Consider the following 21,480-nt stretch of genomic DNA (forward strand, 5'->3'; position numbering starts at 1 on the left):
TTTTTTTTTGAGACAGGGTCTTGCTCTGTCACTCAGGCTGGAGTGCAGTGGCTCAGTCATGGCTCACTGCAGCCTCAGTCTCTCAGGCTCAAGTGATTCTCCCATCTCAGCCTCCCAAGGAGCTGGGACTACAGGCATGTACCACCATGCCCAGTGAATTTTTTGTAGTGACAGGGTTTTGTCCATGTTGCCCAGGCTAGTCTCAAACTCCTGGGCTTAAGTGATGCATCCACCTTGGCCCCCCAAAGTGCTGGAATTACAGGTATGAGCCCCTGTGCCTGACCTGTTTTTTTTTTTTCCATCCCTTTCTTGAGTATTTACTTGTGGCCAGACACTGCATTAAGCCTATGAGCAAAACTGTATGCATGCTGTCTATCCTAAAAAACTTACAGTCTAGTAGAAGAAAACATAAGAAAAAAAATCATACAAGTAGGTAAAAATTGCACCCATGACAAGGCTTATGGAAGAGAGGGGCTAGAATTTGACCTCCTTTGGGTGGGTAGTCAGGAACCATTTCCTTGAGGAGGTGAGGATTAGTAAAGAGGAGGCAGTCTTCCAGGCAGATGTGCAGAGGCTCTGGGGTGGGACGAAGCATGGTACAAGAGGAACTTTTTTTTAGAAAAACACCAGTAGAAGGATGGGATGGGTGAGGAGGAGGAGGAGTGTGGCGTGAGATGGGGCTGGAAGGGCAGGTAGACCGTATAAGGTCTAAAGGTAGACCACGTGACAATAAAGCCACTGAAGCGCTTGGTGGACAGTAACGTGATCTGATTTGGGATTTTAAATAATTTCTCCTGCCCCAGTGTGTGGGGATAGATTGGAAAGGGCAGGAGAGGGGATGTGGGTAGACCAGCTTGGAGGGTCTTGCTGTTGCCCAGGAAGGAAATGTTGGCAGCTTGGACTTGTGTGCGGGAGAGATAAAGGTGGAGAAAGGAAGGAAGATCTGAGATAAACTTGGGAACTCATGAGATAAAGTTAAATGGTTTTTTTTTTTTTTTTTTTGGAGACAGAGTCTTACTGTGTCACCCACGGTGGAATGCAGTGGTGTAATCTTGGCTCACTGCAACTTCTGACTTCCAGGTTCAGGTGATTCTCCTGTCTCAGCCTCCTGAGTAGCTGGGATTACATGCCTGTACCACCACACCTGGCTAAATTTTGTATTTTTAGTGTAGACAAGGTTTCATCACATTGGCCAGGCTGGTCTCAAACTCCCGACCTCAAGTGTTCTGCCCACCTCGGCCTCCCAATGTGCTGGCATTATAGGCATGGGCCACCGTGCCTGGCCTAATGGCTTTTCTTATTATGTAACTTCTCAGAGCCTTTAATATGTGGGTTAATGTGAATTGTGATTCTCTGAGAAAGGACTCGACTGTAAAAATTTTCCACACTTATATGACTGGGCCACAAATGTTTTTTCAAAGAATCTTCCACAGTACTTTTATTCCATAGCATACTTCTGGGGAAATACTGCATTACGTAATTCCTTCTTTTTTGGGTACTTTCCACAGAGAGTTGTGGATACTATACCAAGGTCTGTGACTGGGAATGAGCCTGATCCAGTACACAGAAGAATGCGTTTGACCCAGGGCTTGAATTGAAGCCTTGGGCAGATCAGACCGAATAGGTAGACTGAATTCAGTTTAGGAAGGTTTTGGAGACCAGACTGAGGGGAGTTTGGGTGCAGTTTGTTGTGCACTGGGAGTCGTCCTGGGCTCTGAGCTGTGTTACCGTGGAAGTGCCATCTTGGCCAGGTCATTCTGGAAGACACCTGGACAGTGGGTCGGGTGGTGAGGTGTGTATTGGAGTTGGGCATCCTGGCTTTCTAGTAGTGAGTGGATGGGAACCTGGGCGTGGGGAGTGGGAATGGGAAATGCATCTTTGGGTTTGAGAAGTGAGTGCAAGATGTTTTTCTGCATACCCTTTTCCCTTGGTGGGTGGCCATTGTCAACAGCCAAAAGCAGGAGAGACTCTTCTGTGTTTTTTAGAGGCCAGGTAAGCATAAGGACGCCCTTGGAGCCCTGGCAGAGAGGCTGTGTGTTAGGAATGGCGCTGCCATTGTCAGGAGGCGGGAGAGGAATACTCAGGTTAATAGATGAAGTCTGAGGAGGTGATTATGTTGGGATCAAGGCCATCAACTTCCCGCCTCAGCTGAAATTTCACTGTGTGACTTTGAACAAGCCCCGTAATCTCTCCAGGCCCCAGTTTGTTTGCTCATCTGGAAAATGAGAGGCTAGAACGAACGTCAGGCCCCTCCTGAGCTGGAACTGCAGCCGTCTCTGGGAACTGAACATTCGTTAATTAGGGCAATCATTTATCAGGGTCAGCAGGAGCCGGTGCTCCCAGAGAGCTGTCAATTTTGTGAAGAATTTGGATTAAGAATGGAGACTTAGGGGAAAAAAAGTGTGAAGCGTTCAGTTTACACATTCCTCTGAAATTCAGGCATCTTTTCTGAGGCAGAGATCTAACAGAGTGAAGCAGACTTTAGCCAGGACAGGTTTTTTAGTAATGCAAAGGTAGACAGCATCCTAATGAATGAACCTTGCTAACTGAATGCTTATTTTCGAAACAGAGGGTGCTAAAATTTCATTATTTTTATGTGGGGTATTTGGAAGTTGAAAGAATTTTCTCATAGAGACATTGTTATGAATTGAGGTTAGGCTCACAGGCCTGCTAACAATGGCTGATTTAGCCCCTGACACCACTAAAATAGTGTGTATTAACTATAAAATATAGACTGCATGTGTGGTGGGGGAATACATGTGTGTGCTGGGGTAGTATCACTGGGTATTTAAAAAAATAACTAGACACATAAAAACCTCTGTCAAGCTGATTAATTCAGTAACCTTGGATTGTGAGTGTGCCGTGTGCCAGGTGCTGGGTGGGGCTGGGCACAGAGTGAGAGGCAGGCCCTGCCTGGAAGGGCCCCTGGTTTGGTTTTCAGCCTGTGGGCTGTCAAGTCTGGTTGTGTGGGTTGGATCCTGGCTCTGCTGCCGATGGCTATGAGCCCCTAAGCAAGTGCCTTACCTCTCAGTGCCTCAGTTTCCTCCCTTAGAAGCAAAGGATTATAATAGTTAATAGTAGTGCCACCCGTGAGGGGAAGCCAAAGAATTCAGTGGGATGACTCATGGAAAGCACATGGCCGGTGTCTGGCACAGTCTGAGTACTGTGTAAATCTAGTTATGTCTGCCTAGCCAGAGCCCTGTCCTCAGGGGTGCAACCAGCTACTCTCCTGAGGCCGTGTGGGGAGTTAGGCTTGCTGTCCAGCTCGCCAGGCATAGCGTGGCATGAAATAGGGCGAGAGGTGGAGATGGGGTGTTGTCTATAGAGGGAGAGAAGAAGTGGGGAGTGGGAGGAGGCTAAGGGAAAAGGGTGTCATCTGATTTTTCCACAAAAGTCAAGGTACAACTTACCAGGAGAGGAGATGTGGTTGGGGCAAGAGGTGACCTCCAGGACCCATCTGAGAACTGCACTGGAGCCAGAGGGTTTTTGGAGGTACCTGGATGGGAAGGAAAGAGGAAAGGGGCTGGCAGTCAAGGAAGAGATGGGAGCAGGAGTGGGACCCCAGCCGCTATGTCCCGACATCACCATGGGTCCTGCAGCAGCACTCACAGAGGGGAAGTTCTGGGAAGGGTCCCATGGGTGTGTAGGTGTCTGTGTGTCTAGAGGTGGCGGAGACTTTATTTGGTTGGTAGTCTTTCGTTGAAGCCCCAGGTTTCACCTCCAGCCTCTGTGTGGGATCTGACTATTCTGTTCTCTGGGAGACTGTTCAGGAGCCTAGAGTGTTTGGTAATCGGCATGCTGATAGGCCTACCTTGCAGGGAGCGTTGTTTTGATTTTGGCCCCCGTGCTTTGAGAGAAGACTCTGTACAACCTGCCAATGAGTGAGGAAGGACCTTGGACAGTGTAGCCTAAGGGGAAAAGAAAGATAGGTTGGTATGAGGGTGGCTTCAAGTGTTTGAAATGTTCTCACTTGGAGGAAGGACTCACTAAACCATCCTTAGTTGGTCTCAGTGATATTGTAGGAATGCAGACATCAGCTCAGCATGAAGGAGAAGTTTCCTGGCCTAAGAGCTGTGGGAAAATGGAAAGGCTTGTTTTGAGAGGCAATGTGTTTCCAGCCCCTGGGGCAGAGGCTGGATGGCTGCTTATCTTTCAGAGATATGGGGGAAGGTGGAAGGAAATGTTGGAAATTCAAATTAGGGTTTCAACCTGAGAAATTTGGTGTCTCAAATAATGCTGATATTCTGTGACTTTATGAATGAGTACAATGAATGAAACACCAGCCTGTTTTAATTTATGTGGAGAAATGGAAACTGCCGTAGGTCAGAGAGAGGAAATAACCTTTATCTGCCATGCAGATAATCACAGAAATGGCTATGACCTTAGAGACCTTAGACCGGAGTGCTGATGAGCCTGTCTTCAGGCAGCGATTACTTAGATTTCACTTATGAACATGTTGAACTCTCTCTGGCACTTTAAGCTATTTAAAAGTGGCACTGTACTTTGTTCGTCTTGTACATTCAGTGAGTGTAGACAATCAGTGGTGGGTACGTCAATCCTTAACTGGATTCTCTTCTCTGACATTTTATAGTCATGGAAAGGAGGCTCAGAGACATTGTTACCTCCTCAGGTGACACAGACTGACCAGGGGCTGTCCTGGGACCAAGGCACCTGCTCCTGCATAGTGTCCAGTGTTCCTTCTATTTAGGCCACTTTCAGAGGCCCTGTGCAGTTGGGATGTGTCAGTACCAGGCATAGCATTTCATTAAGCTACTGCCTAAGGACATACAATGTAGGATGCTTTTAGTGTGTGACCAGGGATTTTGTGGCCCGTGGCAGATTTTCCTAGATGTGAAGTCTATTATTCTGCAGAGCCTTGCTGTAACACTGTTAATTGTCAAAGCCAGGACCAGGTGGGGGCTATCAGGCTCTCCGAATCCTCAACAGTAGGTCAGTAGGAGCCCTGGCAAGGGACCTCCCTCGACTCCTGCAGAGCTGCCCCCAGGGATGGGCCAAGTCTCTGTGATTCATACCCAAGAGGGCTTCTCAAAATCACGAGTCACCTGGGTTGATGTGGGTATCTTAGGGGTCAGGCTGGGGTCCCCAGGGTCAGAGTACCCTGGCAGATGCAGTACTTGTGGTCCGGTAAGTGACAGGAGGTGACTTGGCTAGAGGTGGAGGGAGTGGGACTCCCATCAGATAGGTCCTGGAGGGCAATCTGAAGCTCAGAGTGGACCCATTGCGGACTGGGCCTCCCATGTGCATTGGGCAGGTGTTGCAGCTCCATCAGCTTGCAGTGCTTCAGGACTCACTCAGGGGATGCTGGCTAAAGGCTTGGAGCAGAAGGGGGTGTGTATTAGTCTGTTTTCATGCTGCTGATGAAGACATACCCAAGACTAGGAAGAAAAAGAGGTTTAATTGGACTCAGAGTTCCACATGGCTGGGGAGGCCTCAGAATCATGGTAGGAGGTGAAAAGCACATTTTACCTGGTGGCAGCAAGAGAAAATGAAGAAGATACGAAAGTGGAAATCCCTAATAAACCCATCAGATCTCTTGAGACTTATTCACTATCATGAGACTAGCACAAGAAAGACCAGTCCCCCATGATTCAATTACTTCCTCCTGGGTCCCTCCCACAACACGTGGGAATTGTGGGAGATACAATTCAAGTTGAGATTTGGTGGGGACACAGCCAAACCATATCAGGGAGGTATGGGGGTATTCATGCTTATTGAGCAGGTGCCCGCTCTGTCCTGCCTGGCCTTGTGCTGAGTACTTCCTCAGAAACTTGCACCATGGGAGTGGCATGGCATTGCTCTTCCAGTTTACAGAGCAGGAAACAGAGCCTCTGGGTTCGTCACTGCTGGTCATTGACATGAGCAGGGTGATGATGATGATGATGATGATGAGGATGAGGGTCACCAGAATCACTCCTGTCTACTCAGTACACACTGCACACCTGGCTACATGCTATGTACTTTACACACATTACATTTCATCCTCACCTCCACCCTGTATAGCAGGTACTATCATCACCCTTTCAAAGTGGAGGAGATTGCAGCTCAGAAAAAGGTAACTGACAGGCTCAGAGTTGCATGGTTCGTGGGCGGCTGAGCCAGGATTTAAACTCAACTCTGTCTGAGTCTGGGAGGCCACGCTCTCTCCTTGTTACAGCCCCGCTTGTCCTTGGGGCTGAAGCTTGTGATGAACTCCAGGTTTTGTTGTTAATGGATTTGAGCCAGGTGAGCTGAACCTGCAAGTATAATAGTAGGCCTTTAGGTGATGTGATAGGCTACATGATGCTGCAATGATAAACAGCCTCCAAAGCTCTGTAGCTTAACGAAGAAAAGCTTATTTCTTGCTCATGCTACACATCCAGTCATGGCAGGGTTGGGGTTGGTTGCTTTGTTCCTGAGTCCCTGGGGGACCTGGGTGTTGGTGATGTCTGCAGTGGGGTAGAGAAGAACTGGAAATATTAGGAGAACAGCACTAATGACCCCCACAGGGATTCATGGGGCCTGTTTGGTCGGCACCCCAAGATGGCTTCTCTTTAAAACAGATGAGGGCTGGCTCTAGAGCAGTCCGGGGAAGGTGCTGCATTGGACTTGGTTTCTCCATCCCTCCCTCTCTGTCTGTCCCAGCTCTTTTGAGGGAGGAGGTGGCATTTTATTCTCCATTTAGAAAAGGTGAGACCGAGTGAGAGTCTTGCCAGCAGCATGATGGGGAAACAATTGCTCTAAGAGGACAGAGGCCAAAAAGTCACCACATCTCGTTTAAGGGTTCTGTATAGAAGGAAATCTGTGGGTTATGCTCTGTAACTTCTGGGTGGTGCATACTAATTCCTTCCTGGACACTGTTTGCTGTGTATATAGCGACTCATCCTTTGACATTTGGCATTATTACCTTTCATTTTCCTTGATCTGTGCAGTGAATGGATCCATAACACCACCCTGCTTTTAAGAAAGCCAAACTGCGATTTAGAGAAGTTGTTACTTGCACAAAACCTCGGAGTGGTCAGTGGTCAGGTGACTGTGCCAGGATCTGGACGTTTCTATTCTGGCCCTGTTCCGCTTGCCGGTCAGTTAGAGCTAGCTGTTGACACTGGAAGCCTGGCCTGCAGGGAGGAGTCCAGAGACCGTGGGCTTTGTAGGAGCCTGGTCTGCTCAGCTCTGTCTCAGGGATCAGCCGACAACTTTAAAGGAGGAAATAATAAAGGTCACCCCTGTCGTGTGTCTTAACCCTGTGGGTACTGGAGTCAGCCTAAATACTTGTAGCAGTCTTGGCCCAGGCTCTTGCCTACCTAGGCAGTGTCCTTTTCTTTCCCCAGTCCCTGCTTAGCGTTGCTCCTGGGGTCGTGGAAGTGTGAGGGAAAGAGAAAAACTGACAGCTTTCTACATGGAAATTTGGTCTTGTTAGCGGCCGTAAGGAGGCACTAGTGAGAAGCATTATTGGCTTGAGAGTTCTTGATCTCAGCATTTGTATTTAAGTTGTGAAAATGGCATGATTTCTAGAATTCAGGATAGACCCTTTCAGCATTTATGGATATAGGGTAGCAGCAACATGGGAACGTTGAAGGATCTGTTTTTACAAATAACAAGACTTCTGGGCAGGGAGGCAGGGCAGAACTGTGGACTGGAATAGGGCCTGTTAGCTTCTAGATTGAACCTTTGGCCGTTCATTTATCTTCTTTCTCCAAAAATCCTGTTGAACCTGTTAGACATGTATACGCTGACAGCAAGCGGATTTGTAATGATTTGTAAAGCCCTGTGGTCCGTCTGTGACAGTGACTCTAACTGGGAGTCTAACCCTTGCTTTTACCCGGCTCCCACCCCCCAATATTTTCTGAGTGACGCAGAGCTCTGGAAGCAGGGCATGGTCTGGGTGGAGTCCCTTCCGCCAGCCAGCAGCGACTTGAGGGTGAAGGGCTCTGCAGGGGGATGTTGGGTTTTATAAACAGAACTTTTACATGCTGGTCACAAGATTAGCTTAGACTGTGGCTCTCATGGTGAGGGAAATGGTGCCTTATAAATAGGAAGTGAGGTTCTTTTTATCTCCTGGAAACTGGGGAACATTTTGTAAGAATGTTTCAAAGGAGGGGTGTTAAAAAAAAAAGCAAAAGCACTATGGAAGGTCCAGGCCTGTGTTTCAGAGAAGCCCCTGAAATGCATTCTTCTTATGTGGATGTAGCTGAAGCCCCCAGCTGGCAGGTTCAGGGCCTCCTTTTCCCTTCCCTGGCTGGCTGTGGGAAATTTTCCCTCAAGCTGCTGCCCCTCCTTGGAAGAACCTGGTAGCAACTAGCAGAGGTCGCAAGCAAGGAGCCAGAGAGCTGGGTTCAAGTCCTGGGTGTGTGACTTTTGTCTACCCAACCTTAATATATTGCTGTCATTGACTGAGGTCTTACTGTGTGTCTGAAGCTTTGCTAAGTACTTTGCATAATGTCTGAATTCATTTTTAGGATAATGAGAAAACTGAAGTTTTGAGAAGAACAAGCAGGACCAATTCAGGTCTGCTGACTCCAAGGCCTGCCCTCTTTTTGTTTTCTTTTGTTTTTGTTAAGATAACATTCATATAACACAAAACTCACTTTAAACATTTTATAGTGTGTAGTTCAGCGGTTTTTATATATTCACAATTGGGGTAACCGCCACCACTGTCTAATTCTAGAACTTTTTCATCACCCAAATGAAGCCCTTTTCATCTGAATTCCCCCTTTCTCTCATCCTTTGTCAACCACTAGTCTACTTTCTGTCTGTATGGATTCGCCTATTCTGCACATTTTGTATAAGCAGAATCATACCATATATCAAGGCCTGAACTATGGAGCATGTTGTGTTTCGGAAAAATCAAATCATTTAACTGCTCTACGCCTATTTAGTTGCAGTGTATTTTGGTCATAGGTATTTTTATTCCCATCTTGGGAATCTCTGTAGGTTAATTGTGTGTCAAATGCATTTTTTAAGCAAGTATGAGGAATGTATTGTCATAACTTTTGTCTTAGGCCTATATCTCAATTACAGGCCGCTCGGAGAGTGAATCTTAACTAGTTTTTAAAAGGGAAGCTTGTTGACTTATTTCCTAAGGATATGATGAAGAAAACCAGAGACATTGTTAACCTATGTAATCACTGAGTTGCTATAGGAAAACTGGATAATTGAATATGATTAAACGGGAGTATCTTTTAGATGTTCTGTAAGCAAGAAAATTGCCACCAGGGCAACAAAAACACAGGATGTAAATAAAATCTTCACTAACCATGGTATTTGTAAACCCCATGAGTATGGCAGGTTTGTAACCATGGAGAGAATGGCCCCCAGCTCTAGATGCTGAGGCAGGGACATGGATACAGACGATCTGGTTTAAATGGCAGCATTTGAAAATGAAATGTAAACATGACGCAGTAGGAGTAAAACCTGTAGTAGTCTTCGCTTATTGAATTCCAGGACTGCCTAATGCTGCCTGCCTTTTTCAAGTTCATTCTAGAATCTCAGACTGTTAGAGTGGCCGGGATGTTGAAATGAGATAGACTGACCCTTTCATGCTGCAGAGGGGGAAAGGGAAGGCAGATGGAAGTTAAATGATTTGTCTACTGTCATCATACGTGAATTGTTAGCGGAGTCTGGTCTAGAATCCCCATCTTTTAACAAAAATAAATTGAATATGATCTGTACTGTTTTTGGCATTGGAATCAACTCTTTGTTGGAAATATTTGGGACCCGGGTGATGAATACCCTCTACTTCTTTGCCGCTTCCTTTGCCATATTTATTTCCATTTCTCCCATGCACTTTCTTTGCCCCCTCCCACACAAACAAAAAGAGTTTATCATTGCGTAACCGAGTTCTGAACTGTAGATATGTCGGGAGAGATTGGTGTTGGCAATTGGTAAATACAGTGAGAGAAAATTTGATAACTCTGATGTTCTTTTGGGAGCGTAGGATTTAAAAATATTTTTCAGAGGCTCAACCCCATCTTGTCCAAAAAACGGTGAGTAGGCAAGTCAAAAAGGAGGAAGGACGGAACTCATCACTTCACATTACTAAAGGAATTTCAACTTTTAAAGATTCGTATCTTTTTCTTTTTTGCTTTTCTGAACTGTTTAGGTATATCCTATTATACTTTCTTTAAGGATGGGGACAAGAGCTTGCAGAAGGAAGGTTACAGTGTGAGAGGCTGCAAAGCCTGCAGTGACCCACAAGCCACCTGACGCTGAATCCCAGGCTCTGAGAGTCCTACTAAGAAGCATAAAGGATTTGACCAGTTTGGAGCTGAGCTCACATCTCTGCAGGAAGGCCCTGAGAGCTGAGCAGGGTCCCATCAGCCTAGAACTCACTACTCGAAGTGGGATCCACAGACCAGCATCATGGGTGTCACCTGGGAGCTTGTTAGAAATGCAGAGTCCTGGGTCCTGCTCCAGACGTCCCGAGTCAGAATGAGCGTTTTAATGAGATCTCCACATAATTAATTAAAATTTGATAAGCGCAAGATTAGGGACCTTAGGCCAGGGAAATTAACAGATGATTAGGAGATGGGATGAAGTATGCTAGTTAAGACTGAAATATGTGCTGTTTCTGTAACCTAAATAGTTGACCTTTGCTCAGGTGAGGGGGAGGCTGAAGACACTATACGGGAACTTGCCTTCCTAACACTCTCAGAGTGAGGAAGGGATGCATTGTTGTGACCCAGGCCCTTATTGTGCAAATGAAAGCAGACACCCACAGCAGTGACGGTGAGAAGACAGTAATTTCCCAGCACATGAGCTGACGTAGGGGACGCTTCCAGTAGCTCTCAGTTGGGATCCTGCCGCCCCAACACACTGGAGCATGGGAGTGGCCAGTGAGATGGAACTGATAACAACATTCCATTCTCTGGATGCCCCGGTCTCCACGCCTCAGCTGTTTTCACTCATTCAGCAAAAAAGAGAGACAGAAAGGAAACAAAAGCCGGCTGTGGCAGAGGCTGTGTTAATTAGTAAAACCTGATGTGTCTGTGTATTGGGTCGGTGCCAGGACAAGTGGGAGACCCTTGTCCTATGTGGTTACTTGTTGTCTATCAGGAGCAAGCCTATCCAAGGCGTTGGGTCCATGTTCCTACAATGAGTACCCCTCAGCTTCCTGAGCCAGGCAGAACAAGCAGATGGGGACATTTATGGTGCCATGGGGGTTTTGTGCTTGTCTCCTCTGGCTCCAGGGGCCAGTGTGAACACTTGTAAATGTGGGTGTTAACCCATGAAAATGTGGAAAATGTGCCAGCCTGCAGGCAGGTGATTACTTACAATGAGTGGCGGTATGGCAGAGACTGGGATTTTACTGTCTTGTGTGTGTGTGTGAGATATAATTGTTATAGTTTCTTTTTCCTTCTTTTAAAATCGGTAATTGAAGCATAATGGATAAAAGTCAACTATTTGAAGTAGTGGAAGTTTAGCAATTCAACATGTTGAAGCATGCTGTTTGTCTTGTTTAGAAGAATGTTTTTCTTAGTTGCCATCAGTTTACCACATTACCCTTGACTGGGAAATGGGGCTAAGTTTTTCATAAATTAGCCAACCAAGAAACCTGACTTACCCTTGAAATAAGATGGGTGTCATCTTGTTTGTGCAGCGCAGTCTCCCTGGAAGGAGTATTAGAAGATCTCAACTCCCTGTTTTAAGAAGTCTAGGCTTGATATTTTAGCTGGTAAGAAATGTACAGGTGGCCGGGTGCAGTGGCTCATGTCTGTAATCCCAGCACTTTGGGAGGCCTAGGCTGGTGGATCATGAGTCTAGGAGTTCAACACCAGCCTGGCCAATATGGTAAAACCCTGTCTCTATGAAAAATACAAAAATTAGACAGGTGTGGTGGCATGCACCTGTAGTCCCAGCTACTTGGGAGGCTGAGGCAGAAGAACCACTTGAACGCGGGAGGTGGAGGTAGCAGTGAGCCAAGATCGTGCCACTGCATTCCATCCTGGCGACAGAGCAGGACTCCATCTAGAAACAAAACAAAAAACAAAACAAAAAGTGCAGATTGTGGCCTGAAACCAAGTATGAAGATTGAAAGCACAGCAGGTAAGCTGTGTGAAGTTGCTGCCTTTTGGGAAGCAGATGTGAGTTTACTTGGCCTAGGAGTAATAATAAGGGCTACCACGAGAGCCGTAATTCCATTTAAGTAGGTATTTACAATAATGTATGAGGTGGGAAACTTCATACCCCTTCTACCGATAGGAAACTAAGGCTCTGTGAGGCCAGGCCCAGTGGAAGACCCAGCAAGAGGCACAGCCTGGGTTTGGATCTGATCTGGCTGACTTTAGAGCCTTTGCTGTTTCCTCTAAGTGAATAGAGAAGCATTTTTAGAAGTGTAAATGAGAATTCCATTCTTGAGGTGATTTATGTCTGTGTTATTCAGGGTGACATGTGTGTGTGTGCTGGGTGGGCGAGGAGGAGAGTGCTTGGCAAAGTCATGGGGTGAAAGTGACACCACTTCCCAGAATACCAAGAAAGCAGTATCCATAATATGAAAGGAGACATAGTAGAATGCAAAGTGCTATGGTGTTGAATGCAAAATTTACATTCATTTATAATGGAAAAACCCCAGCCTTGAAAGCAGTTCTTCGCAGTACCTTCAATGTCTCTCATCGCCCCACATTGGACTTCTCTGCCTTGGAGTTGCCCCACATTGGACTTCTCTGCCTTGGGGTTGCCCCACATTGGACTTCTCTGCCTTGGGGTTGCCAGAGTGGAAAAGTTGTAGAAGCACTCGTGTAGTTGCAGGTCCTGGGCCATCTGGCCTTTTCCACTCTCCCAGCTATATGTGGTGAAAAGGAATTGCTTAACCATGTAAACTAGCGTGGGAGAGTTGGCGCTATGCTCTGTTTGTACAGCTGCTCCTGGGGCTCCGGCTCCGCTATCTTTCACGGCCCAGAAATACCCATGAAAAGACAAAGGAAGGGTTTCCAGAGGCTGGAGGAGGTGAGAACTTGGCCTAGGAGGTGGGTTGTTCTCTGAGTTCCTGTGACCATTGATGGTCTGTCTTTTAAAAGAAAATGTATATTTATTTAAAAAATATACATGTAGTACATGTTGAATTTCCATGGTTCAAAATTTAAAAATTGCAAAAGGATTTGCAATTGAAAACTACTTTCTGCTTTTTCCCACATAGCCCCAGTTTCCTTCCGCATAGCCAGTCTTTGTTAACAGCTTCTTATGTAGCCAAGGAAGTACATCTTTAATTCGCCTAACCTTCTTTTTTAACATTTTTTTATTGTACTTTAAGTTCTGGGGTACATGTGCAGATCTTTCAGGGTTGTTGCATAGGTACACACATGCCATGGTGGTTTGCTGTCTTCATCCCCCCTCCCCCCACCCCCATCACCTACCTCACGCATTTCTCCCAGTGTTATCCCTCCTCAACCTTCCCGCCCAACCCCCCACTGCTGTCCCTCCCCTAGCCACCCCCTGCCAACATACCCCAGTGTGTGATGCTCCCCTCCCTGTGCCCATGTGTTCTCATTGTTCAACACCTGCCTATGAGTGAGAACATGCAATGTTTGGTTTTCTGTTCTTGCGTCAGTTTGCTGAGAATGATGCTTACCTTCTTTTTATACACCCAGGAGCATGCTACATCTACTGTTCTGTACTTTGCTTCCTACTCACTTTCTTGTTCTTTTTTTTCCCCGCTGCAGAAGATACCATTGACCTGATGTAATTTATTTAACTCATGCTTGATTGGCCTTTAGTAGTTTGCAGTCTTTTGCTATTACAGTGCTGCAATGAATAATCTCATTTATATGTCATTTTGCACACATGTGGGATAAAATGATAGATGGTAAGTTGCTGGGTCAGAGGAAATGTACACTGTGATTTTGGTAGGTATTACCAAATCGCCCTCCAGGAGCCTCATACCAGTTTCTAGCCCCACCAGCAATGGATGAGAGTAAGTCCCCTCACATTGCACACACTGTGTTATCAAACCTTTTGACCTTGGCTGCCTCATGGCTGAAAAAATAATCTTGGTGTAATTTTTGGTGATGGTACCATCTTGAAAAATGATAGAAAATGGCACATTTGCCTTTGTGGTGATGAATCTAGAGTGGTGTTTCCAACGTTTTGGAGTGGCAGAGGAATTGACTACCTGTACAAGTGAATAATAGTTGAAATATTGAAATACAAATTCATGTAATTCTTTTAAAAACAGACATCATATAGGTGGTATGATATGGCTAAATGAATCATTAAAAACCATGTGCTCTTTGGTTTTATTTATGATGGTGCTTCTTCTCTAATCTTCTTATGACATATAGGACTTGGGATCAGAGAATCGTAGAAACGTAACGCCAGTAACTTCAATGTCTTCGGCAGTACGTGTCCCCAGGGACCTTCCACCTGAGTTGCTCTTTACCAGCTCTGTCTTGGTGCAGTTCTGATGCCTTTGCCACATCTGTGAGACACAAAGTCTCATCTGGAAAAGATGATGATGCATAGATCCAAGCATCAGAGCATTTCAGAGTTTGGAGAACTTTGAAGGTCCTCTCCGCCATGTTTCTTTTCTTCTCCATGACTGGGAAGTCATGGAGAAGAACTTACATGTAGTACTTGCCTTCAACAAAAGGATAGTATTTTTATTTTTGTTTTAAATTCCACAACTACTGTAGGTGAATTAGGTGTGGTTTCAGGAAAGGGAAGTTTGTTCTGTGGGCTTTATGTAAGAGGTGAGCTGGGCGTGTGGAGATGTGAGAGCATGAAAATGGGAGAGGAATTTTGGGAAGGTTTGCAAACACAGGCGCACAGTAAATTATCTGTAAACATGATGTGGTCTACCACTCTGTGAAGACAGAGAGAAAAACACAGTATCACTTTACAAATAATCAAAAAAAGGACTAAGTGTCTCAATACACACAGTGTCTCCTAGAGTCATATTCAGCCCGTGCACTGAAAGCTAGCATTGGAATAAATCCCTGCCAGCCATAAGCTGAGTGAAGAACTTGCATACCAAGTTCTAAACATCACAATTCAATCCAGTTCCCTTATCTAACATGCCAAGGAACTAGTTAGGCCCCAATCCAGGTTAAACTGGGTCTGGTTTTCAGTATCTTCATTCTTCCTGAGATTTCCGGGTGAATGAAAGGGTGCTGACCACACGTGTATGCGTTCTTTGCTTTACTGAAAGGCCTGGGCAGGTGATCTTGAGCCTCCTTTTCCCCTAACATCTCAGCAAACCTCTAGACCACTGGGGTAAATGCATCATCTCTCCCCACCATCCCTACTCCAGCCTCAGGTTTCTCTTAACTTTTGTTTACCTTTTTTTAACAACTGTATTAAGATATGATTCATATAACAGATAATTCAACTATTGAAATGGTACAGTTCAGTGGTTTTAGTATGTTCACACAGTTTTACAACCATCACCACAGTCAATGTCAGAACATTTTCATCACTCCTAAAAAGAAATTCCAAACCTGTTAACACTCACTCCTGGCCCCTTCCCCATATCCCTCCCTGTAGCAGCCCTGGGCAGTTGCTCATCTATTTTCTGTCTCTGTAGATTTGCTCTTCCAGACATTTCATATAAATGTCGTTATGGGGGGGGGGTGTGTGTGTGAGTGATTGGCTTCTTTTCTTTAGGATAATGTTTTCAAAGTTCATCCATGTTGTAGGATGTATTGATATTTCATTCCATAATATTCCATTGTAGGGATATGCCATATTTTGTTTACCCATTCACTGTGTGATGGACATTTAGATTGCTTCCACTTATTGGATACTGTGAATCATGCTGCTATAAACATTCATATACAAGTTTTATGTGAATATATGTCATATTTTTCTTTTCTTTTCTTTTTTTTTTTGAGGCAGAGTCTCACTCTTGTCCCCCAAGCTGGAGTGCAATGGCGCGATCTTGGCTCACTGCAACCTCCACCTTCCAGGTTCAAGTGATTCTCCTGCCTCAGTCCCCAAGTAGCTGGGATTACAGGCACCTGCCATGCCTGGCTAATTTTTTGTATTTTTAGTAGAGATGGGGTTTCACCATGTTGGCCAGGCTGGTCTTGAACTCCTGACCTCAGGTGATCTGCCTGTCTTGTCCTTCCAAAGTGCTGGGATTACAGGCATGAGCCACTGTGCCTGGCCCCTTGTTTTTATTTCTCTTAGCTATATATCAAGGAGTGAAATTGCCAGGTCATACCATAACTCTGTGTAACATTTTGAGGAACTGGCAAACCGTTTTCTAAAGTAGCTGTACCATTTAACATTCCTACCAGCATTGTATAAGGAGTTGAATTCTTCTAAGTTCTCCCCAATACTTGTTATTATCTGTCTTTTTTATTATAGCCATACTAGTGGATGTGGAGTGGTATCTCATTATGGTTTTAATTTGCATTTCCCTAATGACTAATGATGTTGAATATCTTTTCATATGCTTATTGGATTTTGTATACTATTCAGATCCTTTTCTCCTCCTTTTTTTTTTTTGAGATGGAGTTTTGCTCTGTCACCCAAGCTGGAGTGCAATGGTGTGATCTCAGCTCACTGCAACCTCTGCCTCCCGAATTCAAGCAATTCTCTTGCTTCAGCTTCCCAAATATTTGGGATTACAGATGTGTGCCACCACACCTGGCTAATTTTTTTTTTTTTTTTTTTTTGAGACAGTCTTGCTGTGTCGTCAGGCACTAGGCTGGAGTGCAGTGGTGCAATCTCGGCTCACTGCAACCTCTGCTTCCCGGGTTCAAGCAATTCTCCTGCCTCAGCCTCCCGAGTAGCTGGGACTACAGGCATGTGCCACCACACCCAGCTAATTTTTGTATTTTAGTAGAGATGGGGTTTCACCATGTTGGTCAGGATGGTGTCAATCTCTTGACCTCGTGATCCGCCCGCCTTGGCCTCCCAAAGTGCTGGGATTACAGGCATAAACCACTGTGCCCAGCCCCTAATTTTTGTATATTTAGTAGAGATGGGGTTTCACCATGTTGGCCAGGCTGGTCTCGAACTCCTGATCACAAGTGATCTGCCCGCCTCGGTCTCTTAAAGTGCTGATTATAGGCATGAGCCACTGTGCCTGGCCCCCATTTTAAAAATGAATTTTTAACCCTTTTTATTATTAAGTTAAAAAATCATTTATATATTCTGGTTATGAGTCCTTTATTAGATATATTGTAATATTGGGGTTTAGGGGGTCAGGGTGCCCCCAGTTCTCCTGAGAGGACGTTTCTCCAGGTTCTTGGTCTCCTGCGCTCTCAAGAATGAGAGAGGGGACCATGGTGCAGTGCCCAGTAAATGCCGGACTCAAAAGCGTTTGTAGAAAGTGATTTCTTGAGAGAGAGAGAGAAACAGGAGTAGGAGAGAGAAGGAAACAGCTAACTCTCACACTGAGTGAGAGAACCCAGAAAGACGAAATCTAGGAGAGGAAAGCAGTTTCCACGAGTGTTAGGGAATAGAGAGATGGAGTTTCGGAGGGGAAGACAGGCTTCCACCAGGGAGTGTGGAAGGGGACTCCAGTGGGAAAATCCAGGAGAGAGAAAGACAACTTCCACGAAGGGAGTGTTTGTGGAAGGGGACCCAAACATGGAGTCCTAAGGGCTGTGGAAGAAGGGAACTTTTAACATGGGAGGAACCCCCACCTTCTCTAAGACCCCAGGCCAATGAAAGGAGTCCTTAGAACTTCCGCTGGAGTGATTGACTTTTTGTTTTTTCCCGAGCCTGTGAAATTTAAACATAAACTATTAAATCTCCCGGATGGAGAGAGATGTGAGGGGGGCATGACTCTAGGAAGTTCTTGCCCTTAAAACTACGTCCCCTTGTGGACCCGGAAAGAGAACACATTCCCTCAATATGACTTCTATTTCCTCTCTGGAGGCTGTCTTTTCACTTTGTTGGTGGCATCATTTACAGCACAAAAGTTTTAAATTTTGAAGAAGCTTAATTTATCTGTTTGTTCTTTTGTCAATTGTGCTTTTGGTGTTGTAGCTAAGTAGCCTTTGCCTAACCCAAGGTCACAAATATTTGCTCCTGTGTTTTAAGAATTTTATAGTTTTAGATCCTACATTTGGGCCTGTGATCCATTTTGAGTTCATTTTTGCGCATGGTGTGAGGAAGGGATCTAACTTCATTCTTTTACATGTGGATATCGGTTGTCCCAGCATGATTCGTTGAAGGCTATTCTTTACCCTACTGAATTATCTTGGCACCCATGTTGAAAATTCGTTGGCTATAAATATAGGGGTTTATTTCTGAATGCCTAATTCTGTTTCATTGATTTGTATGCTTACCCTCATGCCAGTACTGCCCTGTCTTGATAACTATAACTTTATCTCACATGTTAATGGGAGATTTAGGGCAGAAATGGGCAATCTAGACTTTTCTCTTTCTTTCCCTGGTCTAACCAGTTACTGGATTCTTTAAATCCTTCCTCAAGTTTTCAACCACACTTTACTTCTTCTCTGTACATCTTTGTGACTTGTCATTTTGCTGGTTTCGTTAGGAGATGATATTCTGTTACCCCTGAGAAATTCCAGCTGTCTGACACCTAGTTTTCTCCTAGCAATGCCAGATAACTTCATACTAACTCAGTTGCTTTGCTCCTGTGGGCTTTCTCTGTTGTATAGAATTGAACATTTGGGCCATGAAAAGATGCTCTGGTTGCTGAAACTCTCTAACCAGTTGAGGATAACAAGCTTGCTGTACTGTTAAACGACGTAAAGATCTTTCCAAAAGGCTATACAAGCGAGCAATTCTAGCAGATACCTCTCCCACATGGGCTGTGATATGGACTTTGAAAGCCTAACCTTATCCTCCCTGGGCCTTACTTTTACTGTAGGCATCTGTAGCATTGTATTGAAGGCATGAGATTTGCTGATATTGGCATCTTTGTAGTAGTGGAGAAATGGAGGACAGGCAAGAGATCTGTCTGGAGAGGTGGAACGCTGGGCAGGACCATTTCCCATCACTTCAAATTGCTGATCCAAAGAATACAAAGCCCCTGTGACATCTGGAATCAACAATAACCATCCTGAGATTGTCATTCCTTTCTGTTGTGAATTGTGCGCAGCATACCTAGAGCTTACATTATGAACTGTATCCTCATTTAAGCTAATTTAAATTTGTTTTATATTGGACATGAAAAAAGCTGTACTCCAAAGCTGCCCTGCCTCAAGAGCTTCTTTTAAAGGCCCTGCCCATGCAAATGGGGCAAGGAAGTGGACACATGAGAAGGTGAGGGTTATGAGGACAGGTTCTGGGTTTGGTCTGCCTGAATGCGATTCCTCCTACGTGATCTTGGACAAGTTATTTAAACTACCCAAGTCTCAGTTTCCTCACATTTAAGATGGCAATAAGAATAAAGAAGTGTTGGTGATTTCTCAAGGATCTAGAAATAGAAATACCATTGGACCCAGCAATCCCATTACTGGGTATCTAACCAGAGGATTTTACATTATTCTACTGTAGATACACATGCACATATATGTTTATTGCAGCACTGTTCACAATAGCAAAGACATGGAACCAATGCACATGCCCATCAGTGATAGACTAGATAAAGAAAATTTGGCACATATACACCATGGAATACTATGCAGCCATAAAAAGGGATGAGTTCCTGTCCTTTGCAGGGACATGGATAAAGCTGAAAGCCATCATTCTCAGCAAACTGACACAGAATAGAAAACCAAACACTACATGTTCTCACTCATAAGTAGGTGTTGAACAATGAGAACACAGGGACACAGGGAGGGGAACATGATACACTGGAGCCTGTCAGGGGGTGGGGGGCTAGGGAAGGGATAGCAGGGGGTGAGTGGATAGGGGAGGGATCCCATTAGAAGAAATACCTAATGTAGATTATGAGGTGATAGATGCAGCAAACCATCGTGGCATGTGTAACAAACCTGAACATTCTACACATGTACTCCAGAACTTAAAGGGTAATAAAGAAAAGAAAAGAAAAGAATTGTTAAAAGGTTGAAATGCCATGTAAGGATCTTAACACAGGCAAAGGTTGGCAAACTTTTTCTGTAAAGAGCCAGAGAGTCAACATTTTAGGCTTTGTGACATCATAGGCTTTGGGGTTTCTGTTGCAACCACTCAGCCCTACTGTTGTAGCTTGAAAGCAATCACAGACAATCTGCAAATAGATGGGCATGGCTGGGTTCCAGTCACACTGCGCTTTTCAAAGCAGGTGAAGGGCTGGGTTTGGCCTGCAGGCTGTGGGTTGCTGACCCCTGGCTCAGCACAGGGCTTGGCTGAATAGGCACAATGGGTTTTTCATAGATGCCAACCGTTCTCCCAGCGTGGGGACAGCTCCTTGACACTAGTCCCCTTGTTCATTTGCCCTGTGTTTTTAACAGAATGTCGAGGTCCTGGCCAGCAGGAGCAACACTTCAGAGCAAGACCAGGTGGGGACTGAAATGCGTGTGAAGCTTCTGCGGGAGGAGAATGAAAAGCTGCAGGGAAGAAGTGAAGAGCTGGAGCGGAGAGTGGCTCAGCTTCAAAGGCAGATCGAAGACATGAAAGGCGATGAAGCCAAGGCAAAGGAAACGCTCAAGAAGTACGAGGTGAGGCTCACTGGGCCCAGGCCCAGCTTTGGCAGCGGCTGCTCCTTCTTTCCTGTGTAAGTGACTTCAGAAGTGGGGAAGGGATTTATTGTCATAATTTAGTAGGAAAGGTCAAGGCAATATTGAATACATCCTCTCTGCAAGCCATTTCTTTGTTCCCCTGGTAGTGGCATGACAGGGAGGCCTGGGAACAGGGATGGGGAGGTCAGGTGGGAACACAGGTATAGACACAGGAATCCCCCGCACCCAGCTGCCAGATACGCCCAGCCTTCCACGGCTTCGCAGAGGCTTCCACCTGAAAAGCCTGTCTTCACACCACCGTTAGACTGATTCTCACTCGACTTTTTTTTTTTTTTTTAACTCATAGTTGATGTTTTTGAAGTTACACTGATTTTAACAAGCCAATTATCTGGTTGGCCAGACCTCTTGCAGTGGGAAGCTGTGAGTGAGAGATGCACACTCTCAGCAGCAGGAAAGGGCTGCTGACAGTGAAGGAGGAGACGCACATGGTCACTGCCATCTGTTCTGCGCTGCCGTCGGGGAATACCACAGTTGGGTCATTTAGAAACAATAGAAATGTATTTCTCGCAGTTGTGGAGGCTGAGAAGTCTCATATTAAGGTGCCAGCATCTAGTGAGGGCCTTCCTTCTGTGTCACAGCGTGAATGGCGTCACACGGCAGAAGGGCAAAGGTGGAATGGGGAACTGACTGGCCAGATGGGGCCATACTTGTCCATTGACCAGGAACCTTCTCCTGTGATAACAGCATGAACCTATTCATGAGGGCAGAGCCCTCATGGCCTAATCCCCTCTTAAAGGTCCCACCTTTTCATACCATTACAATGGCAATTAAACTTCCAACACACACTTTTTGGGGGACACATTCAAACCACAGCAGTCATCCATCAGGACCACCTGGATACCTTTTATAAAACTGTGTGTGCATGGGTCCATTCAATACCTAC

At 45.4% G+C, this 21,480-nt stretch overlaps 1 protein-coding gene across 2 annotated transcripts in view; it reads left to right on the forward strand.

Moving 5' to 3' along the window:
* Window positions 1-21,480, forward strand: part of CGNL1 (cingulin like 1) — a 177,484-nt gene that overhangs the window by 125,912 nt on the left and 30,092 nt on the right. For both annotated transcript variants that reach the window (XM_017513799.2, XM_017513800.2), the window contains exon 10: window positions 20,310-20,516. In XM_017513799.2, the coding sequence (XP_017369288.1) occupies window positions 20,310-20,516 (207 nt within the window). The remainder of the gene's footprint in view (window positions 1-20,309; window positions 20,517-21,480) is intronic.

The sequence above is a fragment of the Cebus imitator genome, unplaced genomic scaffold (assembly GCF_001604975.1).
Source record: "Cebus imitator isolate Cc_AM_T3 unplaced genomic scaffold, Cebus_imitator-1.0 Scaffold501, whole genome shotgun sequence".
Taxonomy (NCBI): Eukaryota; Metazoa; Chordata; class Mammalia; order Primates; family Cebidae; genus Cebus; species Cebus imitator.